The 25,942-nt window shown below is 38.6% G+C and overlaps 1 protein-coding gene across 1 annotated transcript in view; it reads left to right on the top strand.

Annotated features, from left to right (window-relative positions):
* Positions 1 to 23,590, top strand: part of UVSSA (UV stimulated scaffold protein A) — a 57,286-nt gene extending 33,696 nt beyond the window's left edge. Inside the window, exons 8-13 of the mRNA XM_075752697.1 lie at positions 5,880 to 6,057; positions 7,318 to 7,470; positions 12,838 to 13,021; positions 13,891 to 14,002; positions 19,136 to 19,319; positions 23,253 to 23,590. Coding sequence (XP_075608812.1) covers positions 5,880 to 6,057; positions 7,318 to 7,470; positions 12,838 to 13,021; positions 13,891 to 14,002; positions 19,136 to 19,319; positions 23,253 to 23,346 — 905 coding nt within the window. The 3' untranslated portion in view covers positions 23,347 to 23,590. The remainder of the gene's footprint in view (positions 1 to 5,879; positions 6,058 to 7,317; positions 7,471 to 12,837; positions 13,022 to 13,890; positions 14,003 to 19,135; positions 19,320 to 23,252) is intronic.
* The last annotated feature ends 2,352 nt before the right edge of the window (positions 23,591 to 25,942 follow it).

Genomic DNA, 25,942 nt, shown 5'->3' with positions numbered 1-25,942 from the left:
TGAATTTCCAAAGTAGAATTCTAAAATTTTAGCCAAGTGTAAATGAGCATAGCTGCATTCCAAGGTGCTGGTGGCATCTTTTTTAGTTGTTTAAAATCTCTGGTTATAAAAGGCCCCTTGACAACTTCTTAAAAGTAGTGTAGTTTATACAGAAATATTAATATGTGCAGTTGTCCATGTGATAAGTTGCTTTGAGTGCACACACAGCTTATACGTGCTGTGAGAGTATTTGCTAAAGCCACCTCTGGCATTTCGACATCCTTCCCTAGCAGCTGCAGGCAACTATTTGTTTAGTGGCGTTCAAGGGTAAGATACCTGAAATTAAAGAGGAAGTTTTCTACCACAATAAATGGTAAGTGTTTTAATCAGTCTTATCCCTGTAGGAATACTTCTAAGGTTTTGTTCATAACAGATATTTTTAGTATTTTTTTCCTCATTTTAGAATTCTGTGTAGATGAAGTGATACTAACACAAAAAGTGCCTGACTTGTTTTTTTAGGTAGAGAGAGAGAAATTTGATCCCAATTAAAAAAAAAACAAAACATCACCTGGATATTCCTTTAATTTGTGATGGTTTCATAAAGATCAGGTATGTGTCAGGGATGACATATAATTCAAATCTCCATCCCTTATGAGTAGCAGAACCTGCAGAAATAATGAAATCTTCCTACCATATGATCACCTCTGTTAATTTTGTGCACACACACACATTTGTGCATGGAGGGGTGTAGCAGAACTGATCCTGAAACACTGATGCTGTTTGGAAGCAATGTCCCAGACATTGACTTGAACCCTCGGGTCTGCAAGTCTATATGAAGTAAGCTTTGCAAAGTTCTCTTCACTTAGCAGTAAAGCTTATTGTGCTTCCTGAGTAAAATACACACTTTTTTTTTTTTTTCATTATGAGCACAGTAGAGGGTAAGTGGGGAAATACTGTACCGGAACTGCTGGATTTTCCTGGCTGTCTTGCAGAGTGTCTGTACTAATATAAATCACATACATTCAGCTTGACTAGGATTCAACAAATGGGAAATAGAAATTATTATTTTTTTCCTCAGGAAAGTTGACGTCTATAATACTTGTTTATATTCTATCTTCGTTTTTTCAATTAAACTTAAGTGAATCTGAAGTAGCTAGATTTCGTCTAAATCCACACAGCTGAGGAAACCTGTGCTTGCTCTTTCTCTGAATTTTCACTGAGGGGCTTTTATCTCCACCTAATCCCACCATTTCTGTCAGGACATAATCTCTTTCTCAAATTTACATTTTAATTACAAGGCCAGCTGAACTAGCTAAAATCAATAATGTCAGCATTCAGCAGCCTAACTTCAGCTGAAACCCCAGCCTCTCTCTTTCCTTCTATCGATTTATCTTGTGAACACGGTCTACTTTATTGCTTCAGGCAAATAGGTGCCATTTGGTCAATTTAAACAAAAAAGGGGATTTGAACATTTTTATGATTCTTTCTAAAAGCTGCTTTTGGAACAATTTGAACCCAAGTACTGTACTTGTGTTAAATAAAATACACTTTAAATTTTACTTTTAAAACTGCACTTAATCCCATCTATGTCTTCAAAACAAAGCAAAACAAAAAAACCCCACCCTGACATTGGGTACCATTCAGCCAGGGCTGTCTGCATGGTGACTCTTGTCTTTATCTTGTTAGCAAAAGATAATTTTATAAACAATTTTTTTTAAAAAATAAGTCCAAAGTAGAGGTGGTGTTACTGATGTTGTAGTTTATTTACCTTTAGCCATTTTTCCGTTAATGGTTTAAAATAAGAAATCAATGGGAAAATATTTTGTTCTTGTAACTCTTAAGAATTCCTATATTGATCTTTTGGATGCGATTTTTATCTCTCTAAATGTCACATTGTCCATTTATCTCTCTTTCCTTTTCTGTGTGTTGCTGACTGCTTGTCTCTGCTGTTCACATCCTCTCCCCCCTCAAACAATATCAGCGTAGTGAATGAGCAATCACACTTTCCATAAGCACTGTAAGGAAAAATCTGGAATAAAAACTAGGGTTTCCTGAGAACTTTTAATACATATGCACATATTGTCACTGAAGAGGAAAAAAGGTGTGGTGAGACACACACCTACTACCTTCTGACTTCAAGACAGTTTGTAAATAGTATGCATACAAGTGCTCTCAAAACCGTTGCTTTAAACAATGCTTTGCAGAAAGGTGTTCTTGTCCTTAAAAAAAAAAAATAGAAAAAAAAAGAAAAAGGCAATTTTAAATGTTAAATACAGTCTAAGCAACTCTACATTACAGATACAGTCTATTACATATTTTTCTCAGCTAACCTTCTTCATGCCAAAGGGCCCATTTGTTTGTTTCTGTCATAAAAGGAAGTTTACTATTCCAAATCCTGGTGATTCTAAAGTGTGGTTCTAACAGAATCTTTTGGGTTAATTCTGTTTCGCTTTGATACAAAGCACCTGCAAAGGGCTTTTTCCCTTTCTAGCCTATGACAGGAGCTGAGATGGAGTCCTATCCTTCCCCCTTTCCAGATACAAAAAATTCAAGATTGCTCCCTTCTGTGAAATATTAACTGCTGTTTAAATAACATTTTTGTGGAGGCACCATTATCCCTCTTGAATGGCAAGTCCACAGCCTAATAAATGTCATGAGATCATTTCTTTTGCTATTTAGCCTAGATATTTCTCTGCTTAGTTCCATCCTATTATGCTTAATTATCTTTTTGCTTACTACTGGTCCTTCTGCTAATTTTGAGACCTTTTTTCCAATGCAGATTAGTCCTTTAAATGATTTTAACAATGTTCTTTAAAGCCTTGTTGACTTTGGGAAGGAAAGTTAGATAACAAGGTGAATGTGGCATGTTCATTGCTTTCATGTGAGAATGTGATGTGGGCATGACTGAGTCAGGGAGTAGTAGCGTCAGGCATGCTCATCAGCACCATCGTCACCCAACAGCAAGATGGCCTGTGTCTTGTCTACAGCTGGTAGGCAGGTTCTCACCTCCCATCTGAGGACATAAAAATTGAAAAGATATGATCCTTCTTTGCATCACAGTCCATGCTAACTTCAATTCCCAGGAAACATTGGACAGCTGGAGTAGCCACTGTCTTTCAGGATGCCGTGCCTTAGGAACATAGACTTTGGTTTTGGGGTGTTTTCCAGAGAGCAGAACAGGAAGCCAGGGGAGAGCTGGGTTTGCCGCTGGCTTTAGACTGTGGTGAATGTCTTTTGGTCCACTCTGCAACGCTTGCTGCCTGCAAACGTTCAGTCAGTCAGGAACTTGCTGAAGTCTTTGCGGGACAGCCGCAGGACTGGCGCTGCTGAAATACCCACTCTCAGATGTGTATTCACTCTTGTAGAGTATCTACACATTACTCAAGTAGCTTTTTCTTAGGAAAGGTGAAATGCATCGACCTGCCAGAGCTGGGTCTGATCTCTCCATGGACATGGGAAAATACTTTCACACACAACTTGACTCAACCGTCTTGTTGAAATGGTCCACATTTCTTTGTCATACACTGAATAAGCAAAAGGAATGAGTTGTTGTGGGAGAGCGAGAAGACAGAGAAACCTCTATGAATGCTTATTAACTGCTGGTGGCTAGTGCTTTCTCATCCTCTTTCCTTCTCCAGATCCTATTTCCTTCCCCCTCTTGTTTTGAAAGGGGCAGGTAAGCCATCTGCCGCAGTTGTTACTGGCCTCTACCCTGGATCGCCTTGCCCTTAAAACATTTTCTTTCATTGTTACATGAAGGAAAGAAACGTGAGGGTCTCAGATAGTCTTAGAAAAATCCTCATACTTGAGAGTATTCTGGGGCGTGCGCTCTCTCTGGAGTCTGTTGTATTCAGAAGATCTGAATGACTGAAGTGACCATTTGCTGTACGCAGCAAAATTTAAAGGCTATGCATGCACACAAGCCAGATCCAACTGGATGTCTGCTTTTTGGTTTTCCTCCCCTCATGAGGGGCTCTAGCTTTGTAGATTTTGAACTAGGATTCTCATCTCACTCTGGGGAGAGGATGTCCAGGAACTAGGACCCAGCTTCAAATCTAGGTACTTGGAAAATGTAGGCTCATATACCTAGGGAGTGGATCTAGAAGGTCGCCACCTCAGCAACTTGACCTGTGGCTTGAGTCAGGCAATGCCTTCTGTGTGGTTGCACCCCACATGTTACAGGGTGGTGCAAATGGATCAAGGTCAGGATGAATTACTGGAAGATTTATTTATGGGAAAATAAGATTTTCTCTGAAATAAAAATATTTTGTGTACCAAAGCTACCTGCCACTTACGGGTCCTGCAGTTTCCCACTCAGAGGGCAGGTCATAGATACCACATTACCTTTTCCTTTTCTAGTTCATATCTTGTGATACATTTAGTGACTAGCAAACAAAATTAGCAAAGCAAGAATACTTCTGGATACAGCTTCAGGGCTGGCTAGAAATGGGCAAGAGACTAAAAGCCCCAATTAAATAATGGCTAAAACATGTTAGGTAAACTCTGTTTGCTTTTCAAAAGAAGGCTGAGATAATTTGCTGAAAACTTTAGTTTTGTGAAACCATTACTTTTTTCTGTTAATTTAGGTTTGGGGTTTTTTTTGAGGGATGAGGCCTTGCATTTCAATCAATTCTTTTATAAAAAGGCTTTCTGAGGAGGCAAATGTAGTCTGTTGCGTTAGCACGAGGGATCACGTCTCTCCATTTTTTAGCTGTCGTTGGTTGAAAAGTTCTTGTTACTACTGCCAGCTGATAGAGTTGCTTCTCTAGCTCAGCGGGTAGAGGCATGTGCTGTCTAACTGCTCACCCTGTCTAATTGCATCATTACAGTCCGCGCTGACTGTAATCTCGCTGAATAAAGTAATTAAGTTGCCCCACCACTGAGCTGCTGGTGCTGAACATCAATGCCTGGTGCTGCCTTGCACTGGGCTTGTTCCTCAAGTGCAGCTTGGACATTTACTGTCTCTTGAGCATACTCTGTGGGTAAACTCATTGCTTCTGCCAGCACTTAGATATTTTATCTTGGCATATTGTGTGTTTTAGTATCTGTGAAAGGAGAATGTTCTCTAGATAATTCTGTTTGCGGATGTATTTAGGAATCAAAATTCAACTATTCTCAGGGGTGCTGCCCCTTAAAAGTCAGGAAGGAAAAAAAAGATATTTTGGTTTATATTCTCAGCTCTGAAGGGTCAGTATGGTAGCTGAGAGTCATCAAAGAACAGGGATGTACCTCACACACACTTTGTTTTTTCACCGGCTGTGCTTCCCTGCCGGTCATGCGGGGTGACGATGGTTCCCGTTCTCATCAGTCCTGTGCTGCAGTGAATCCCCCACGCAGAAGTGGTTTCTCTTTGCCAGGCTCTGAGAGTTTTAATAGGACTTCTCGCTGAGACACCACAAAGAATTCTGGCACACAGGAGGATGTGGATGTATGCCTTTCCTTTTGCTTTCTACTGCTCTTGGGTTTCTTTTGGGACTCTAGGTGTTAAACAGTAGTGCCAATAGTTTCTTTCTTCTATTTTACCTTGATATAACCTTCAGTACAGAAAGGACATACCGACAAGCTGATTTGATACTAGAGACTTACATACAAAGAGCAGTATTGCAGTTTAGGTAGAACTGTATCATTAAAATCCTCCTTTCCAAGGTGAGGCGATATCATTCTTTGTCATCATACCATGTCATACGAAGTTAAAAGCTGATTCGCTGTGGTTAGTTTCTGTTTCAAAACAAGAAAAAATTTGCAGGCGGAAATACCGCTCTGTCTATGAGTGGGATGGATGTCTAATGTGAATTGCAAGCAGTAAGACATGTAATCAGCATCCTGAGCTGTTTGGCCCTGCTACGAAGCGGTGAGGGTGGGAGAAGTGAATCCCTCCTAAACACTGAGTTCTTTTGCAGGGCTAGAACCCCAGTCACCTCCAAAAGCACCGGTGGGGAAGACATCAATAGGACGAGCTCCGCTGAGCTCCCACGCCCAGCTGAAAGGGAATGAAGATGAACTTGATCCAACCTGTGCAGCTGCCACACTGAAACTTATTAGAGACAAACTACCAAAGTTACCACCTCCACATGCCAGGTTATCTTTGTTTAAATTCTTGTAGAAACTTCTTGCTCTTACTTGTATATATTAATCATGAAAGCATACGGAAAAGTGCTCGTGAACTGGGCAAGCTGCTAAGGCTGTCTTGGTTTCATTTTGAAGTTACAATTCTTTTACTGAGATTTATATTCACTGCTTAATATTGAGGATTTTGTTAGTGATTGCATCAGGCTCTTCAGGAATATTTTAATCCTCGCTTGGTTTAGGTTTTACTTGGTGTAAATGACCTCTATGAAAACATTCCCTCCTGTCCTAACAAAAACCCCATCCCTATTTATTGGGGTAATTTTTGGTTTGCAACTAAATGGAACGTATCCTAATGCTAAATTAGAAAGTAGTTTCAACCGTCCCTTACTTCCTAGTGACTTAAGCTGGCAGCGCTGCCTGGAGGTGTGTTTTAGTGATTCCAAAGACGTATTTGTTGTCAATCCTATTCAGTGCTTGGTGACATTCCAGCCTTGTCTAGCATTTATCTGTGATTTGGGGATAAGACTGGAGTAATCTACTTAGTGACATGTGCCTGAAAAGACACTTCCGCATTGGCCAGAAAAGCCCCCAAAAACTAGCAAAGTGGAACGTAATCTCAGAAAGAGAAAGGGCTTTACTTTGTTAGAACTCTGGAGTTTGGAGTAGGTGTACGTTGTGACCTGTAATCTCCTAAAAGTTAATGTTTCGGTAAGACCATTTGCAGCTCTGTCAGTGAATAGCCATGGAAGGTCTCCATAGTAGTACTCTGGTTTTTGAGGAGCAGTGAATTCTGTGGTGGTGTTGCACAATGAGTATTCTAAGTCTGCAAGATGGAGTTTTGTAAACAAAACCAAAGACTTTGCAGTCTGTGTGACTGCCATGCAAATGTGGGCATGAGTTTACAGAAGCAAGATCTTTCTAAAAACAGTTTGCCACATCAGTAGTTCTCATTACAGTACAGTGTGTGTGTTCCACTACTGCTCCCATTGATCTCTAGGCTTCTACACCAAAGGTATGATACATTTTATCCAGCTTTAGCTGAATGTGCAGTTAAGCTTCATGGTGCAGTGTCCTGTACTTAGTGTGTAGTGTTATGGTCTGTATCTTTTTTTTTTTTTTTTTTTAATTAAAAAAGAACAATCCTATAAAGGTATTTGTAGTCCTAGATCTAAGATAATATTAGTGTTGGTGTGAAAATCTAATAAAAAAAGAGAAAAAGTTGTTGTGATCATTGTTATTCTGTATTGACTTTTCATCAATTTTCTCCAGTGACTCTGCCACTACTGAGCCAGCAGCTTTGGAAGAGCCCGACAGTAAGAGAAGAAAACTAGAAGAAGAAAGAGCTAAAGCTCCCCTCATGCCTTTTGGATTAGATCTTCACTACTGGGGACAGGATCAGCCAAGTGCTGGGAAGATTCTCAAGTAATGCTCTTTTTCTTTTAAGACAAATTAAGCAAATATACAGATTTACTTGTACTCAGAGGTCATGCAGTAGGGTGACTGCTATTTCTTTTGATAATTACATTTCTTCTTTCCCTTGTGCTGTAGGACCCATAAACAAAGTCAGAAATTCTACCTTAAAATGTTATTTGTTTTGAGAAGATGTGACACTAATTAAATATCCTTTGATGCTTCAAAGCACATTTTTCCTGCTCTTTCATGTTTGTGTATTATTTGCCGTATGGCATCACTTACTCCAGTTTAAATTGGTACCTCATTATGCAAAGTGCTATGCAAGTGCATGATAGACGGTCCCTCTGCTGGGGACTTTACAGTCTAAATAAATAGAAGGCAAGGTAGGAGAAAGGCTGGGGAAGGTGTCAGGGGTATTTTTCCTGACTCTACAGAGCGGTAACTGAGGAAATTGATATGCTTGTTCAGTCGCACGAGAAATAGGTGGCAGTTACAGGATTTGAATTTGGATCTCTCACTTTCCATTCTTGTCTGGGAAGGTTTTGTGTTTCTTGGACATGAAACATTGCTGACTTCCAGAAAGCTTTAGCAATGCTGGGGAGAAGAGATGGTAGGTATACATCAGAACTTGTTTCCAGCAGGTTTTAAAACCCCTTTTTAGCCCTAGTATTTTTATATGAAAATTGGGATGCAAAGTCTTCCCTCTATATATAAATTTCATTTAAGTCCACTAGAACTTTAGTATCAGTGTATACCATACCTGGCTTGAAAAAGGCAAAAATCTTTGACTGGCTGGGTTGAAAATCAAACTCATATATTCTCAGCAGTATTACTTTAACTTAGTTTGTTTTCTTATCAAAGCAAACAAAAAATCCCAATCCATGATTGCAATGTGAAGACAGTGTTTGCAGAAAAAAAAACCAAGAGGAAAGTGTTGCCCCTGTACCTGATTGCATAAAATGCTGAATATATTTTGAATTACTGAAAGCCAGTGAAATTTGATTCATAATAGGGCTTTTACACAGTCACTCCAAGCTTTGGGTTCTGTCTCGTGTGGCGTAAGTTCTTCAAAGCCTATAAAATGGTTAAGATTTTTAGCAGGGCTTTAAGAAGCATTTGTCTGTGATAAAGCCAAAAAGGTAGTAAGGCTTTATTTTACATTGCAAATGAGTTATTCAAGTCATAAGTGAAATCAGGAGCATATTTCACTGCCTGTCTGCCTTGTGCTGTACTGTTTTATTTTTATGCTTTCCAATAAAATAGAGGGCACACTTCTCAACCTTATAGTCTATAACTACAGATATGCCAATCTAACTAAAGATAATTTAAGTAACTCTGCACAGACCCATTGACCCTTGGGTATAAAATATATTTACTGAAAAATTAAGATAGTCATTGGTCAACTCCTTTAACTTTTCTAGATGTACACATACTGTCATTATAAGATGTCTAGGAAAAAAAAAGCTAACACAAAACCAAAAACCAGACAACACATATAGAATGTGTATGGAATTTGAATTTTTAAAATCTGAGGTGGAAAAATCTTTCGCCTTCACCTATTTAACACTACACTTACTTAATTACCGCATTTACAATAAATTAAGATTTCGATGGTGAGAATGTAGCTACCAGGAAGATGATTTACTAAAGTTTTGTTTAGCTGGTAAATCGTGAACTGTCACCTTCTAGAGAAGGTGACAGTAACTGTGGGCTTTACAAAAAGTTTGCACTGAACCATTTTCCCCTCTTCTGCCTTTACTCACACAACTCATTAAACTAGTTTAAGAACTTTAAAAATTAATTTATAGAGCTGTAGAAGTATGGTTTTTTTGGAGGGGTGTACTGCACAGTGTTGTGTTGTGTAGAGACTGCTATGCTAGCTTAACCAACTATTTTGGATAGCGTGGGCCTTCCGAACTCATCTACTCTCCTCCTTGAATTAAATCAGCTTACTCAGCTTACTCTTAGGGTCAGAGTAAATTAGCTGGTGCAGCACTTTTTATGACTGTGACTAGGATATTTGAATTGGCTCATTTAGCGCTTGTTCCAAGATCTCTGTAAGCATCATACTGGTTTTAGAATTCGTATTTACTCAAGCTTTCAATAAGCTTCCCATTATCTTAGGAACAAAACTGATATAAATTTGTTGAAAGAGTGCAATATTTCTCCAGGAGCTGGACTTTCTTTTAGATTTCAGTTAACCATGACTTGTCTTTTATTCCTCCTAATGCGTAGCTATATAATTTCCGTTAAAGCCTCTGTTATTTGTCTAGATCAGTAGTGCTTTTTCTATGAATGTGAGGTTTTGATCTTCTAGTTGATTATCTGTTCCCTTTTTGATCCCCTTTACAAAAAGGTTTTATTTGTCACATGCATCATTTTTTTCAAAGATCTCATGTTCTGCCTTTTTAAAGCATTGCTTAAATTACAACACCAGGAAAACAGAAAACTTTGGGATTTAGCACCGTTTTGTTCTTTTCTCACCTGCTTCTAAGTCATGCTGGGAGAAAATAATTTATATGCTTGTAGTAAACAATAATATTTATTAATATCTGTGCAGGAATCAGACTGTTTTAAGTCTAGTTCCCAAATACTAATCAATTATATATATAGTAAAACATAATATTAATTTCCTTGAGATTTGTTTGATGCAGATTTTTCAGATGGAAGTGAAAATATTAAATAGAACTTTTTCCTGCTTGGAAAGGTTGGCATGTACAACTGTTAAATTCTTTTTCATTCTCATGTAACTGTAATTGATGATTTAGAGGGGGAGGGGAGTTGGGGCCACCAAAGGACATGAGAATTTTACTACAAGATTCTGTAAGACTATTTTGCACATAGAAATCCTGCATGGTGTCTTTTTAAGAATGCTTTCTCCTCCTTGTGTCTGTAAGGTTAGTAACACAGAGCTAGCAGTCAGTCTTGTTTTCAGGATTGTATTAAAACTAAACAAATAAATACATTTCATTCTTTTATTTACTGTCTATTGTACAATCTTGCCATACAATTTCTGAAGCTGAAATACTGAACCATTCCAATATTTGACTAAACTCATACTAGTATATTGTGAAGATTCTTAGAGCATTTTTGTTTAGGCTATAGTTTGCAGATTGGTATGGTTGAAAACTTTTTTTTTTAAACCAAAAATTGTGGAAACATATTACTGTGTTTAATGTTGAACTAGCCTCCACTGTAACTCTTTTGCCCCTATGTCTTAATTTACTAGAAGAAAGTTATTTGTATTTTATGGCAGGTTAGAATTTTTCTGGCACTAGCAAGGTATATTTGATGAGGAAATTATTGGATAGCATGAATCTCTTTAACAAGGATTTTACTTCTTGAACATTTTTCTGATGATTTGGCAAATCATAGAATGGCTTCAAAATTGCTTAATCCCTTTTTTAACATAGTTCTAATCTCTTTACATAGTTGTAAATGGTCAAGTATTGCAGTAAAACCAGCCGCTATATATGTCGTAGGTTGCTACGGTCAGATAATTTCCTCCAGATTTTTTTTCCCCCTTTACCATCTGCTGAAAACTTGCTTAGATAAAATTCATCAAAACTCTTCAGGTGCACTAAAGTAACTCTTTAAGTATTGGCTTACGTGCTTTGCTGAATTGAGATCACTGTGATTAGTGAAGCCAGTCTTCATGTACGTATGGCTCTGCAGCCTACAGAAGGCAAAGTGTCAGAAGTAAGGATGACACCCAAGGATATTAATGAGTGAGGGGAATTGGATATGGATAGAGAAAATCCTCTCAAATCAGTCTGGCACTGATTGAGTGGAAGAACTGTGTGGAAGAAAGGGATTGTAAAGTGTCCTTTATGGATTCTAAGTCCTTATCAAGACAACTGTCATCTAGATAACTGTTTAGCTGTATTTTTACCTTTCACTTCATATTTCCTTAAATTTGGGATGGGATTGTTGTTTAACTTCAGATATCTAAACCTAAACTGGTTGCCTTAATTCAGATATTAGGACATGGAGGTGCTGGAGCATGTCCAGAGAAGGGCAATGAAGCTGGTGAAGGGTCTGGAGCACCACGCTTATGAGGAGCGGCTGAGGGAACTGGGGTTGTTTAGCCTGGAGAAGAGGAGGCTGAGGGGAGACCTTATTGCTCTCTACAGCTACCTCAAAGGAGGTTGTAGTGACGTGGCTGTTGGTCTTTTCTCCCAAGTAACTAGCGAAAGGACAAGAGCACATGGTCTCAAGCTGTGTCAGGCGAGGTTTAGATTAGATATTAGGAAAAATTCCTTCACTGAAAGAGTGGTCAGGCATTGGAACAGGCTTCCCAGAGAGGCGGTAGAGTCACCATCCCTGGAGGTGTTCAAAAAAACATGTAGATGTGGCACTTTGGGACATGGTTTAGTAGACAGGGTGGTGTTGGGTTGACAGTTGGGCTTGATGATCTTAGAGGTCTTTTCGAACCTTAATAATTCTATGATTCTAATCTCTTTTCATGATTAGGAGAAACATCTACCATCAAGGGACAGTCATTGCCTCCTAAGATTAGCATCTAAAATGAGTCAGGTAATTTCTCTCTGGGGTTGCCTGTTTCTCATTACATACTATTGGCAGCCTAGGATGGCTAAAATGAAATTATATGAATACAGTTGAGAAAATTTGAAAATACTACACCACTCCAGGGTTCTTGCTCCCCTTCTTTCTCTTTCCTCACGTCCACTTGCATGGTCTAATCTTCTTTACACCAGCTTAACAAAGAGAGTATTTGCCTATATGTGCCTGTAAATATAGTAAGAGCTCTAATTTTAAAGTAGACTGTCAATGGATTAGCTTAATTTCCTAGAGGAACACCCAATAAGTTTCTCAGACTTATGGACACTGTATAGGAGAACCTGGAAGAAAGAATCTCCATAAAACTCTTCCTTGGTGCAAGTATATTGCAGCATACTCCGATTTTACCTTCTGCTTCTCTGCTATTACAGGAGCACAGCTACCAGGAATAAGATCAAACAAGTAAGGTCAAACTATTTCCTCCCTGGTCTGTCTTCTGTGTTTAATCATAGAAGTATTTTGTTATGAAGAATGTTAACTACAGAATCACAAAGTTATTCACTGAAACTGGATATCGAATAACTGACTCTGACTGTCAGATCACGAACTAGAGCTAAGACGTGTAATAGGTTAGCAGGTTAAACAAAAAATCAATACTCGACAGGCTTTGGTGATATTTTAAAAACATCTTCATAATACAGGTGTCATAAGAAATAATGATAGATTCCTAGGTTTTTCTGATTCACTAATAAAGCTTCCCTTCCTTTTACATTTAAGTTTACCATGGGATGGTATTGGCATCTTTATGTGCTTTCTTACAACTTTGTAAATAATTTTCATTCATTGTTTTCCCAGATTTGCTTCCGAGCATCGATTTTGGGCACCCAGTGAAGTAGAGGAAGAGGTGGAAAATAAAGAAATAACTGAAATGCTACGAACTAGATATATAACGTTTGCTGGCAAGTTTGAACCAGTGAAACATAAATGTCGAGCACCAATGCCTGATGGAAGTCTGTGTGAAAGACAAGATCGGATTAAGGTGGGCACCAAGTAACCTAACTTCCAGGATACGTGCTCTGTGGAGAAGGTCTCATTAAAACATCTCCATAGAAGTTCTTTTCACATTGTAAATATAGCTCAATGCAGTGAAAGAAAATTGTATCTGGAGAAGTTTGTGGTTGATATGTGCTTTATATGAGAAGCATCCTTTCTGTAAGGAAGCTGTAAACATTTAAAGAACTCTCAAGTATTTTTGGCATTCATCACAGGTATTTATAATATATTTATTACCGGGATGTTTGGGTACCTAACAGTGAAGCAGAGACAGTTAGTTGTTTGCCAAAAAGTTTTCCTCATTTAGAGGCATATTTGATATTAACTATTTTTAGAAATGGGCATGTCTGAGGGGTAAAGAGATTTTATTTACACATTAGTTTTTATGAAAGCTAAATCCAACATAGCCTCAAATTATGAGCCCCATTGAGCAGAAATACTTTGCTTAAATACTTTGTTCTAATATCTCTGCTCTTCCTGTATTATGTGAGATTGAAGGATCTGAATGTACTAAAATACTTGAAATGGGATTGTTATAGGATAGGGATATAGCATAAACAATAAAATACAATGCAGCATTGGTGCCCTGGTTCCAGATTTGACAGGATGTGCTTCCTGGCCTCTTGAAATTGGATATTCATATCACAAAAAGCTTTTTTTCTTTGAGATTCTGAATATGTTAAACACATCATGTTTATGGGATCCTGATGCTTTCTCAGGGGGACTGGGGATCAAGTATAAAGGTTTGTCACTTGATTGCAGTGTCTGGCTTTAAGCTATGTTGAACAACACGTAAACATTTTCTTTTCACTCAGAAGTTTTGAGATTAATTTTTTTTTCCTTTTCTTTCTGAAGTGCCCTTTCCACGGAAAGATAATTCCTCGGGATGAATCTGGGATTCCTGTTAATGCAGAGGACAAAGCCAGAGAAGAAAAGATGCGGTTTGAGAAGCAAGCGGCTCAACCAGGTTTGTGCCTGCATAGCATCTTAAAAAAAAAAAAAAAAGTAAAAGTTTTAGACAGACAGAGGCAGGAGACAAGCTTTAAATGTAAGCGCAATATCTGTATTTTAAATATTGCATAAAAATACATATATGAACATATCTACAATAACTACAATACATATCTACAATCTATACAATAATTTTATAGATTGTATCTACATATTGCATATATTGTATCTATATATAGATACAGTGTAGATACAAGTTGGACAACAATCTCACTATACAGTTGGACAACAAATGAGACAGGCTATATGGAAGGAGAGGAATGATTCTTTTGTTGCTACAGGCACAGGTTGACGTCCACAGAACTGAATCATATTTCTGATTTGCTCCTAACCCCATTCTCTCATTTAAATTCCTGTTGATATGAATTCTCAGATCATTTGCAGTGATTCTTGCTTACGTGGTAAATATGGATGCATGTGTACACAGACTAAGGTTAACACTGTGTTTGTTCTTTATTTCCAGTAGTTATCATAATGTTCCTTACGCTTCTCAGATTAATTACAGCCTTTTATCTTAAGGAACATGTTTTAAGGACAGTTAAACCTGTTTCCTGGGAAATGCTCAACAGTTACTGTTCCCATGCTTCTGAAAAAAAGTCGTCTAATGTTACTGATCCCTGACAGTTGTAATTTACATAATGTAACGATCATATTATTAGGATACTGTGTTACCATGAATATTGGCAGAGTGGGTTTTTGTGTCACAATGTGGGAACTTGTTTTTCCTATATCTATGCATGTCTATCATATTCTGTATTTCCTACATGTGCTCACTACTTGTGGTTTAGAAGGAGAATTCTTGGCCTTGTTATGCTGTGCATCTGTGCAGCATCGCTAGAAAATACTCTGAACTAGTGAAGCCCTCATCTTGGACTTTATTGGCATTATAACTAGTCTGGATGTTCTAATAGGCATGACATTTGAGATGGGCTTGAGGAAGGGAGCAGGCAGACCTGTGCTAGTTAACTGTTTACGTGTTACTGTGCAATAATCTGGATTTTGTTTTTAAACAATGGGAATGGTTAACAAAACCAATGGCCTGTTCCTTGCAGCCTGGCTGCTGTTTTCAGGTGCGGAATACTCTGGAGGGAAGGCTTATCCTTCCCCAAGATGATTTGGGCATTTTTAGCCAGGATATAAGCTCTGGACTGCTGGGTAAGGAATGCAGGCAATGAAAAAGACAGCAAGTAATGAATACACAGGCAGGAAGACCATTCCAAGGGGAGTGAGACTTTTTTGCAGTAGTACAACTAAACCTCATTAGTGGTGGACAGAAGGTAGATTTTCATAGAGCACGGGGGACACTGCAACCAGGAAGCTACTGTGAGTTGATGGACTGCAAAGGAAGATGGGAGAGAGAGATCTATCCAGCAAAGACATAGTGTATAATTGGAGGGGACAGATTTGTTTTCAAAGCTTTTATTCAATCTGCCTTCCTCCAGCAAGTCTGAGTTTTCTCTGTTTTAAGCTATTTATTCTAGGTGAGTATTCTGCATTCTAATTAATCTTACCCATAGGCTTTATCATTTTGATACCTTGCAGTATACTCCCTTTAAGGAGTTAGTCAGAGCTTACGAGGCAATTCAGTATTTCACCAGTTTCACAGTTATATATATTATTAATGAGGTTACTGAAGCTTCCATGAAACCTCTTCAGAGCATGATGAAGAGTTGTTGATCTGTTATCCAAAAAGGTCTGTGTCGAATGAACGTGCATCTAAACATACAACTCACCCACCCAGTCTCCTTTAATACTGATTTGGCCAGTTTTGGGTGCCTGTGCTTGGCAGTCTGCGTGTGTCGAAGTGCTTCATTTGCATGCAGTTTCCATCCTTGTCCAGGTGGCGTGAAGTGCTCTAAACTGGCATCCAGCTAATGGCATGGGCACAGTTGGACTGCCACAGCAAAACCAGGTTAGGGGTGCGGATGTTGTGCTAAAAAGGAAAGTTCCCAACTTAGTTATGGCAAACTAAAACTAGCTAATTAAGCTAGTAGGTGTTCTTGACTAGTTTCAGACTAGAAACTAATACTCTGGTATCAAAATCACTCGCACTGAAAAATATTGATTTTTTTTTTTTTTTTTTGCTGTGAAATTGCCTTTGCTGGAGGCTAGACATAATATTTATTTTTATTACAGTGTCAGCGTGGTGTTGTTAGAGGCTTCTCACCTCTGGCCCACAAGGATGTGTATGTTAGTCCCAAACCAGTGTTGACATTGCTGCGTTGCATTATTGAGTGCTGTTGTTAAGCTGAGATGTCACAAAAAGGTCCATCCCATCTGGCTGGGGAGATACTGAACAAGCTATGGCACTTAATTTATTGGACAAAACCTTACGGGTTTCTAAAGCCATATGTATACCAGATGTCACTAAATAGCTGTATCCACTGCTTTTTGTTGCTTTCTTTTTTTTTTTTTCTGTGCATCAGTATTTTTATATTTGTTACATGATATTTTCATCAACCTTTTAAAATGGTCTTTAGTTTATTTTGGGCTTGTGGGTTGAGGGGACTGTTTGGTTGGTTTGCATTGGGGTTTGGTTTGGTTTTTGGTGGGTTTTTTGGGTTTTTGTTTTTACAAAGGACTTGAAGCGAATCTTAGCAGTGCTGCTATGGAAAATATACAAGTGGGGACCCACTTTGTAAAAGCTTTGGTCTTACGATTGACAACATCATTTGCTAATGGTGACGGTTTGAAAAATGCCAGACATTGAAATTTGGGGATCAGTTGCATGGTTAAGTTCCACCAAAATTCTTCCTACATCTTTCTTGTTGGTTGGTAGGTTTATTTTCATCCTTGTGTGGTTGAAGAGGAAAACAATTATGTGAAAGTAATACAGTTCATGTGATAATGACTATCATGTGATAATGACTATGTTTTGACAACACCGGCATTGTTATGATGGAGCATTTTTTAGCTTAGTGTAAAATTTAAAACTCTAGCTAATGTCCACAAAATGGTGCTTTGGGCTCTTTGGTCCTGAAACAATGAATCAAGTGGGATTATGCTGACCTGCTAATCTGCAGTGTTCATCCTTTTCCAATAGTTCACACACAGGAGCAAATTAAGTGCCTATTTTTTGTGTCAACCCTGAAGAGTATCTGTTTTTTCAGCCCTTAGTGACTTGTTAACAAACAGGTATCAGGACAGGCTGGTGAAGGCAGGCCGCTGGCCAGTCAGATGTGAAATAGCATCTCTTTACTAACTACAGTATTGATTCCCGCCTACCCTTGCAAACTGTGTAATTTTCTTTTCCCTGCTGCTAAACTCAGTAACAATGTATGAAGAGCTTTAGGGGCCCATCAATGCTCAAAAAGGCTGCTCTTCCCTGGCATTCTATTGATTTTTCTCAAAGGCTTTTAAATTGCTCCTTCATTTTACTCAAATGCTCATTTCATCTCTACTGGATGCCGGCATTTTTTCGTTGTGTTTAAACAATTGCTCCATTCACTGGGTTCCTAAACTGTGACGCCTTCTTATTACTGGGAGATAAACTGTTTAGACAGTTTTCCTTAATCTTGGATTAATCGTTCCTGTATCTGAATTGTGCTGTTCTGTATTCCTTCACTTAAAAAAAAAAAAAAAAAAAAAAAAAAGTGTAGTCTATGCGGTCTTATGATCTATCAAGTATATATGTTCTATTTTATCCCTCTGTGCTTCTCCTGCTCAATTCTTGCACAGCTTCATTTTCCTCTTGCTTTTTGGTGTGTTGGATTTTAGTCAGTCCTTGCTCTCATGTATCATAGTAGGTTAGATCTAACCTTTCCTTGGAAAATTGCTCGGGTTTTCCTAAACACTGTTCTTAAGTGAGGATACTGCCTCTGACCTTCCTGAAATGATGTTACCAGTATTTGTCACACTCAGTGACCACCTTGGTACATAGGTGAAATTGCATAGTTGTTTAGGACTGTTTCTTTTTCTGTATCTACACAGATGTTAAATAAGAGTAGTAGACATTTGGTGGTACAATTTCTGCAGGCAAGAAAGGCTGACTGACGTATGGGGAAACTATATGAAAGATGACTGGCAATTACTGGTTGTTAAAATACAGAAATCTGACATTTATACTGCGTCCGGACCATGTTACTCTTTGAGGTGGTACTTGCTACATTTTTTTCCAACCCATATGCTCAAAATCTTTGTAATGCAAGGCCATTTTTCTAAATTTCTACTTGATAATATCCATCCTCTACCCACATTTTTCCTTTCTACTTTGTACTATGTTACCTTGTTCTGATATGCAAGGCTCTATACTGAAGGTGAAAGACCGTTGTTTCCTCAAAGAGTTTACAGTCAAAATTGTTCATGCTTTTTCCTGTGGTGGCACTTACGATCAGAATCCGTTGACAGTGTATGGTTGGATTCTGAAGCATTAAGGTTTTGATAAAATTGTAAACCATGTTTTTGATGAGATAAATTAACTCTTGTGCTATTGTCAAAAGAAGAAACTTGATTTAGATAATTAAACTGACGAAGTGTGGCATACTTAAAAAGTAATATCTTTTCCGGATGCAAAATTGGGCTCACGGCAACAGGGTCACGTTCTCTTATTCAAGAATGCTCTTTAGGTGCCAGATACCAGTTCATGTTTTGAAGCAAATACAGTTCTTTGATGCAGACAAGTTACAATGTTGTCACCCCCACTCTGCTCAAAAGTTGACATACTGCATTTTTTTAGGTTTATTTTTTAGCTTATTCAGAATTTATTTCTGGAGATAAGTTCGTCAGCTACATTGTTGGCATTTTTTTTTATTTCTGAATAATAATCACTGTGTTTATGACACCTCTCCTATAGGGAATAGTTTCCTTGGAATTTTGCTACTGTGCTACTGCAAAAACTTGACTGAAGTCTTCCTACAGAAGAGTTTTATCTGTAGCAGCTAATAATAGATACTAATCCCAGACTGGCAGAGCTTTTTCATCAAGATCTGTCGTTTTGGCTAACTGCTTTATCCTCCCCTTCCTTTGTGCATGCAACTTAGAGCACAGCGTCTCTGCCCTTGCCTAGCGGTGACAAGAACCTGTACCTTAGGAGACTGCAAATTCTACCTGGGTTTGGAGTTTCAAAGTGCATGCTTTTGCTTTTAAACAGACTGGCGAGATCCAGAATTCATGAGAGAAGTTGAAGCAGCTACAGGAATCGATCTTGGTTCCTCTAAAACTGATGGAAAAGGAGGGAAAAAGAAAGGGAAGAAGAAAAAATATCCAAATCTGACAGACTTGAAGCAGCAGGCTAATACTGCTCGTTCCCGACTTGAGAAGAAAGTCTTCAATAAGTAAGATGCTTATGTTCTCTAAGGCCTGTTAAATTGCTGTTTCCCTTTGTTTCAAGAGTCCTTTCTGTTTCTATATTAACATGCACTTACTGAACAACTTTATTCACTAACTGCAGAGCAAGAATGCCTTCCATATCTCTGGAGGGTCAAGAGTAGCAGGTACTCTTGACCAAGGTTATTTCTTTGAGAATGATTTTCAGCTACTTTACAAAATTACCCTATGAAAGATTTTTTTTCATCCTTCTCGTTTTTTTTTTTTAATCCTTTAATTGCTGTAGTAGCTTCTCTAGATGATCATTTATTAATCAGATGGATGCTACTTTATGTGTGCAAATAGTACTACATCTGGAAAGAAGATATGTGTTCAGAGTGACACAACTTACAGCATCAGACACGGTGTAGTAGTGTAGATGGAGTGAAACTGAAGTTTTTCCTTTTGAAATCCTAAGATGGGATGTCCTGAACCAGAACTTCAATTAATAAAAGAATCTGTCAAAAACACTTGGCTTTTGGCATGTAGCAGTGTCTTGGCGGTTGCCCTCGAGCCTCTGGTGTATGCTGAGAGACCTTCCCAAACTTTTCACTGCTGATTGGGCTTCCTGCATATTTTCTCTCACTCACAGGTATACTAAATTGCTAGCTGGGCCTGATGCAGTGCGTTCCAATCCAGTATGTACACACAGTGATCCCTTCCTGTGTATTATTCAGTGACACACTGCCATTGCATTCTTCTCCTCCTTTACTGAGAATGCATTCAATTGGTTAAGAAAACTATTTGGATCCTTGTGTTATGGTCCTGTTCACTTAATCCTTGCTGCCTTTCGTTAATATGGAGGACTGGAACCTGCTGCAGGTCTCTCTTCAGTGTAAGAGTTTGGAAATTACTCTCCCTGTGCCAGAGACATGTGGACACAGCGTTCTCCCCACGATGGTGCTGTTTCTATATGTCTCCCAGCACATGTGCAAACAGTAACTCTTGGCCTGCATTTAGGTCGAGAAGAAACTGTTTGGCTGGCATTGGCTTTTAGACATTTCAAACAAAGGCGTGTCCCTGACTTATGTAGACATATGTGAGTTAACTTTAAAGCAAACACTCTAGCTCAGATGGAAGTGGGAACCTACCAACCCACCAAGCTGAGTGAGTTTTAGAACGTGGCTGCAACAGAAATTTGCCTAAGCATGCTCTGGTTTTTATCAAATGGGAAGCAGCTGCAGCTATCTAAAAAGTTTCACATGTCAAAAATGAAGTAGTCAAAGGAAAGTGAAAAGTGTAAAGCTGTCAAATCAAAAAAGCAAAATGATTATTATAAAATCATCGATGTTGGGTTATTCCCTGAACACACTGGATGAGTTGAACAGCATCCAAGGCACAATATTTGTTTAAACTCTATTTTCCCTTTTCTGATGTAATGGTTATAATATCAAAGCCAAATCTACAGTGCTTTTGGTTACAGAAATAGCACGATTTCTGTGAAATTCTCATATTACCTGGTCTTAGTTAGAAGTCAGAGACATACAGTTCTAATGATCAGAATTTTGTATCGGCTTTAACAAAATAAATTTAAAAAGCTGGTTTTGGTTTACTATGGTTTGTGCTAATGATTTTGAGTGTGTGTTAGTGCCAGGCATAGGGAATCAAACCTGTCATGTTTTAATAGGTTTCATGCTTTGTAGCACTAAACATGATAACCTTGGCTCCTTATAACAACCCCAAATTACTTGAAATGTATAGGTGATAAACCCAGGCTCTAGTCTGCCAATAAAGTTAAGTGAAATTGCACACAGATCATCAAAGTGGGATCTCATTTCATTTACAGTATCACACAATCCAGTGGTGCTAATGTAAAACCTACATGACATGAAAGTGTCAAGGCCACTCTGCGCTGCTAAAGGCTCACTTTTCTCCTACCAATTAGGCAATATTTGAAGTGCAAAACCATGACCACATTTTCCTTACTCTGGTAACTTTATTGGCAGAATTTTGTTAAAAATATCCCTCTTCCAAGGTGTTTTTTCAGAATGTTGGCTTTCATTACAGTTGCTGCTGAGAAAATCCTTAATCCCACCATTTAGAGGTATAATTAAGAAGTATCCTCTGTTTTCAGATGTTTCAAAATGACTTTTAAAATGAAGCCATTACAGAGAGCAGTTAGCTATAAGAGAAGTCAACTTGCCTCAGAGATAACCACAGGAGCAGAGGTGGAATAGTGTGTAGGGCCTGATCCTGGAAAGGGCTGGTGCACACTACCTGGTGGATGCCTTGTCCTCGTTCCACCACACAGCCCGCAGCATCTTCTGAAGAGAAAGCCAGGCTGTGACAACATAGAATCTAATAGATAGCACTAGACTTGAAACAGTCCACTTTGTGTGATAGAACTTGCTGATTGCATTTTTTATGTTCTTAAGGGGGACATAGTCCCTCAAACCAAGCCCTTGGCTGGTATTCCTCCCACCTTGGCAGAGCATCCAGGCCTGTACAGAGAAGTGTTAGGAGATAATTTCCTTCTTCATAAACAGAGATGGGGTGACATCTTAACACACCTGCATATAGCAGCTCATATCTCTGAGCTTTTGGGCTAAAGGTACACAAAGTAACCGATAAAAATAGAAACTCTGGTGAAGAACAAAATTCCATAGGCGTGAAACGCTCAGCTGTGCACAACACCTACCATAAGTTTCCGTGGCGGCAGATGTTGCACCAGAGCATTCTCCTGATTTCTGCTGCTGCCTTTGTTCTGCTTTCTTCCCCCTCTGGAATCGTGAACCCTTTCCTCTGTCTTCACAATTAAAGGATATATAAGCCTGCTCTCTCTTTATATGAGAATTTCCTGCTCCTATTCATGCTGTCTAGGCATCATTTTCCCCACCCTCAGAATCTCAGCTGTGTGTTCTTAACTCAGAAGTTTGTGGAGGGAAGAAAAATGCAGATCTCTTCACTACCCAGTTCAAAAACATAGCAGCCATTCCCCAAAGAAGGGAAATCTCTAGGCACCATCTTTACTGGGAGGAAACAGTGGCAGCAGAAAAAGAGCAGCAGCATGGGGGCAAACCCTCTTCAGAAGGGTTGATGGAGCACTGGAAAGCTTAAAAGCTCCAAAATTCATTCTTTTCTTTCCTTTTTTAATCTGGGGAACACGCCAGAGCCTTCTTGAAGCACAGCAGGGGCTACAAATGCTTGCCCATCATCAGGTAGCAGAGATCCCATTCCACTTCATATAACAATAAGATGTCAGACATACTGCCATAACTATGCTAAATTCTAAGCACTGAGCTGTTCTGCGACATTAACTAATCCCTGTGCATAGAGATACATGACAATATCTGCTCTCTTCCTAAACCAGCGTTCTGCTTGTGGATTAAGTAGTTGCTGCTCAGGAATGGGGATGCTGCCAATTGGAGTAAAAGAGAATCTTACTCTGCCCACAGCTGATGAAATGGGTTTTTAGGAACCTGTGAAAGGAAAGTTGCTAAATGAGTTATACATACATTAATTGAACAGCAAGCTTTTCCCTTACAAAAACATTCTAGATTTGGCAGGTTGGATTTTGTAAGGGTTTCTGAGTGTGAGTTTTTTAGATCCTGTTAGATGCTTTTGGTTATTTTTTCCCCAAGAGCAGTTAGGTGCTTTTGAAAATCAAACTTGGTATGTGTGACTGTCAGAAATAATGCTAGGAGGGTGGAATGCACAGCTATTAAACTGAAAGACTTTAATTTGTTTACTGCTGTTAATGAAATCATTGCTGAATTAAACTATTTGTATTGCTGCAGCTAATTTAGTTAACAAGACAAATTTGTTCAGCCTCATCAGTGCAGTGTTTGGAAGCCTGGTAGTGATTAATCATAGTTCATTTTCCCCCCTAACATTCATAAATATTCTCAGAGATTGTGTAGAACAAACATAACTGCTTTTGGGTTTTTTTGTGTCTCTTTCAGAGGTGCTGTGAAACGGGTGGTGAAAGCAATGAACCGAGTGGACCAAAGAAAGCATGAGAAGTTTGCCAACCAGTTCAACTATGCACTGAATTAAATTGTAATAAAACGAAGGGCAAAGAAGATTAACAAGAGTGCAACTGCACAGACCTTTATCACAGATCTTCATACTGTGCTAGGTGCATTTTTACTGAGATAATTTTTTTAATTGTTTTCAACTTTAACTTATTTGATAATGACCATTAATTTTGGCAGAGATGCTGTGTTATAGAATGGAATGCATTTACCAAGTTGATAATTATTTGAAATGGACATGGAATAGAGTGTGTTTTATGATTTGTGCATACTCTGGGTAAAACGTTCAGGTTTGGGGGTTTTTTCCTTCCTAAGGGACTCGTGTAATTTATACCTCCTTTACCAACATGTGTGTTGTAATTTGCCTCTACTTTCACACCTTCAGAAAAAAGATGCCTTAGAAACAATTAGATTTCTACCACAGCTGGTAAGACACGCAGTAGTTGCTCAGGCTATTATTCTAGAGCGTATACCACATCAAGCAGCACAGTGGCTCCTGCAGTACCTCTGAAGACCTCTTGTGTACACACTAAAAAAAAAAAAAAAAATCAAAATCAACTACTGCCTTCAGATAATGAATGGAGTAGAGTTTGATTTCAGCAAACTGAAATCCAGGAACTAATTCAAACTTGGTAGCTGTGGTGGTAGAGAAGCTGAAATGACAAAGGTCATCCTGGTCTGCTTCTCATCTTCCCAAGATGGTATCCCAGTATCTTTCAGAACTACTTGTGGAAAGTGTGTTGGGAAAGTTTGTAGAGAGGCTCGGAATGTGCTGCAGTTTAACTGATACCAAAAAGCTCTGTTACAAAATGAAAACATGAGGTTTTAAAAATCGTTCAAGTGGCATAATGTATTAGTGAGCTGCCTGGCTTGAATCAGTTTAAATTACATCAGTCTCAGGCCTGAGAGTGACTCCAAGGATCCAGATATAAACACAAAAATCTGGACGACTCTAACTCCAGAGAGTTAACAGACATACTGAGGTCAAGCAGCTGGATCCAATGTGGTTTGTTGTTATTGGCTGGGTACTTAACCAGATCTCTCAAACCTGCCTTGCTGGCTGTAGTTATGCTCTTAAGCAGAGTGAACAAAACATTGACCAGTTGTGCTCTTGCAAGGTTTCATACAGCTTTATGAGTGAAGGAAAACCAGAGTATCAAGGAGGATAGAGTATTTGAAAATCAATTTCAAAGTGAATTGCAGCAGTCTTCAATAAAATACAGAATACAAATGAGAATGGATTCTCTACAGCACTGCCTTAGTCACTCACCTGTTGGAGGTGTTTCCTCATACATCAAGAGACTATAACAATTAAAAAAGGAGAAAATTTAAACTCCTCAGTGTATCTTCTTCCACCTCAGACAAAAGCTAATTTACAGCTCTGCCAAATACCTTTTGACTTGCACAAGTACTGCTTAGAAAGCAATTAATGCTGAATCTTGATAATTTATCTTGCAAGAGTTCTGCAATTTGGAAGACATTTTCCTCTTCGACACAAGTATTTAGAAGATGTACTTCTGAACTATCAAAATAAAATAATAAATAGCCAACTGAAAGCAAGAATTTCAGAAGACATGTACTGCACTGGAAAGCAAAGCCACTTCCACCATCAGTCTAGCTAATGTGGCAGTGAAGGCTTCAGGTGAAAATGTAAAGGACAAACCAAGTTCATCACCAGGTCAGTTGAATCAACTGCTAAACAATTTATTTCCAATTAAGGATAAAGACAAAAAAAGAAAATCAAAACAAAGCTAACAACAACAAAACCCCGCACATTTGAATGTAATATAGATCATTGAATGCTGGGATCCTTGAACAGCCTAAATGAAACTAATCTTGGAGATTAACATTCAGAGAGCCATAAAGCTTATTGTGCCACTGTTCTGGAGATTCTTGAGCCTGCACAGACTGAGGGTGTTCATTTTCAAGACATGTTTTCTCTCCTCCCTGTAAAAAGAATGGGGAATTTATATTATGCAGTAGCACTTAACCCTTCTTTGCTGTGGACATGAGATGTCAGCACTAGAAAATTGCCAGCAAACAGTAGGTGCACTTTATCACCTGGAGTTCCCATTTTGGGCCTTTAGTAGAATTAAAAAAAAAAAGAAGAAAGCCCGAAGACCAAGATTGGAAAGGAAAATGGTAGAAATCTGTGAGAAAAAAGTGTCCTTAGTAAGTAATGCTCCATTATAATGTTGCTGAGTCACATCAGTTCTGGAATTATCAGCTGAAACTTCCTATCTGGACCAGAGTGTCTGATCTACCAGTTAAACCTGATCCTATCATGTGATCGATATGCTCTCCTCCTTTCTTTATTAAAAACACATGTGTATGGAAAAAAGTGTTTTTCTAGAGTGCCTCTTTAACACAAAAAGAGCATTTGCAGCATTAAGGTTTCCCAGCAAGTGATTTGGAGATGAGTAACTCAGACATGGGCACATGGGCTTCGGGCCGGGTTAGCGATGACCTTTTTTAAAGCTCTTCTACTTTTCTGTTTTCCTGGTTTTGCTGCAGGAACTTTCCTTGTCAGATGGGGAATATACCCAGCTGGATTTTTTTTTTCCTTCCTCTTTCTGCTTTGAAGCGAGAAAGACCATTGACTCTTCATAGCAGGACAT

Source organism: Balearica regulorum, chromosome 4 (assembly GCF_011004875.1).
Source record: "Balearica regulorum gibbericeps isolate bBalReg1 chromosome 4, bBalReg1.pri, whole genome shotgun sequence".
NCBI classification, from domain to species: domain Eukaryota; kingdom Metazoa; phylum Chordata; class Aves; order Gruiformes; family Gruidae; genus Balearica; species Balearica regulorum.
The sequence above is the reverse complement of the archived record's forward strand: the minus strand, read 5'-3'. Positions and strand labels throughout refer to the sequence as shown.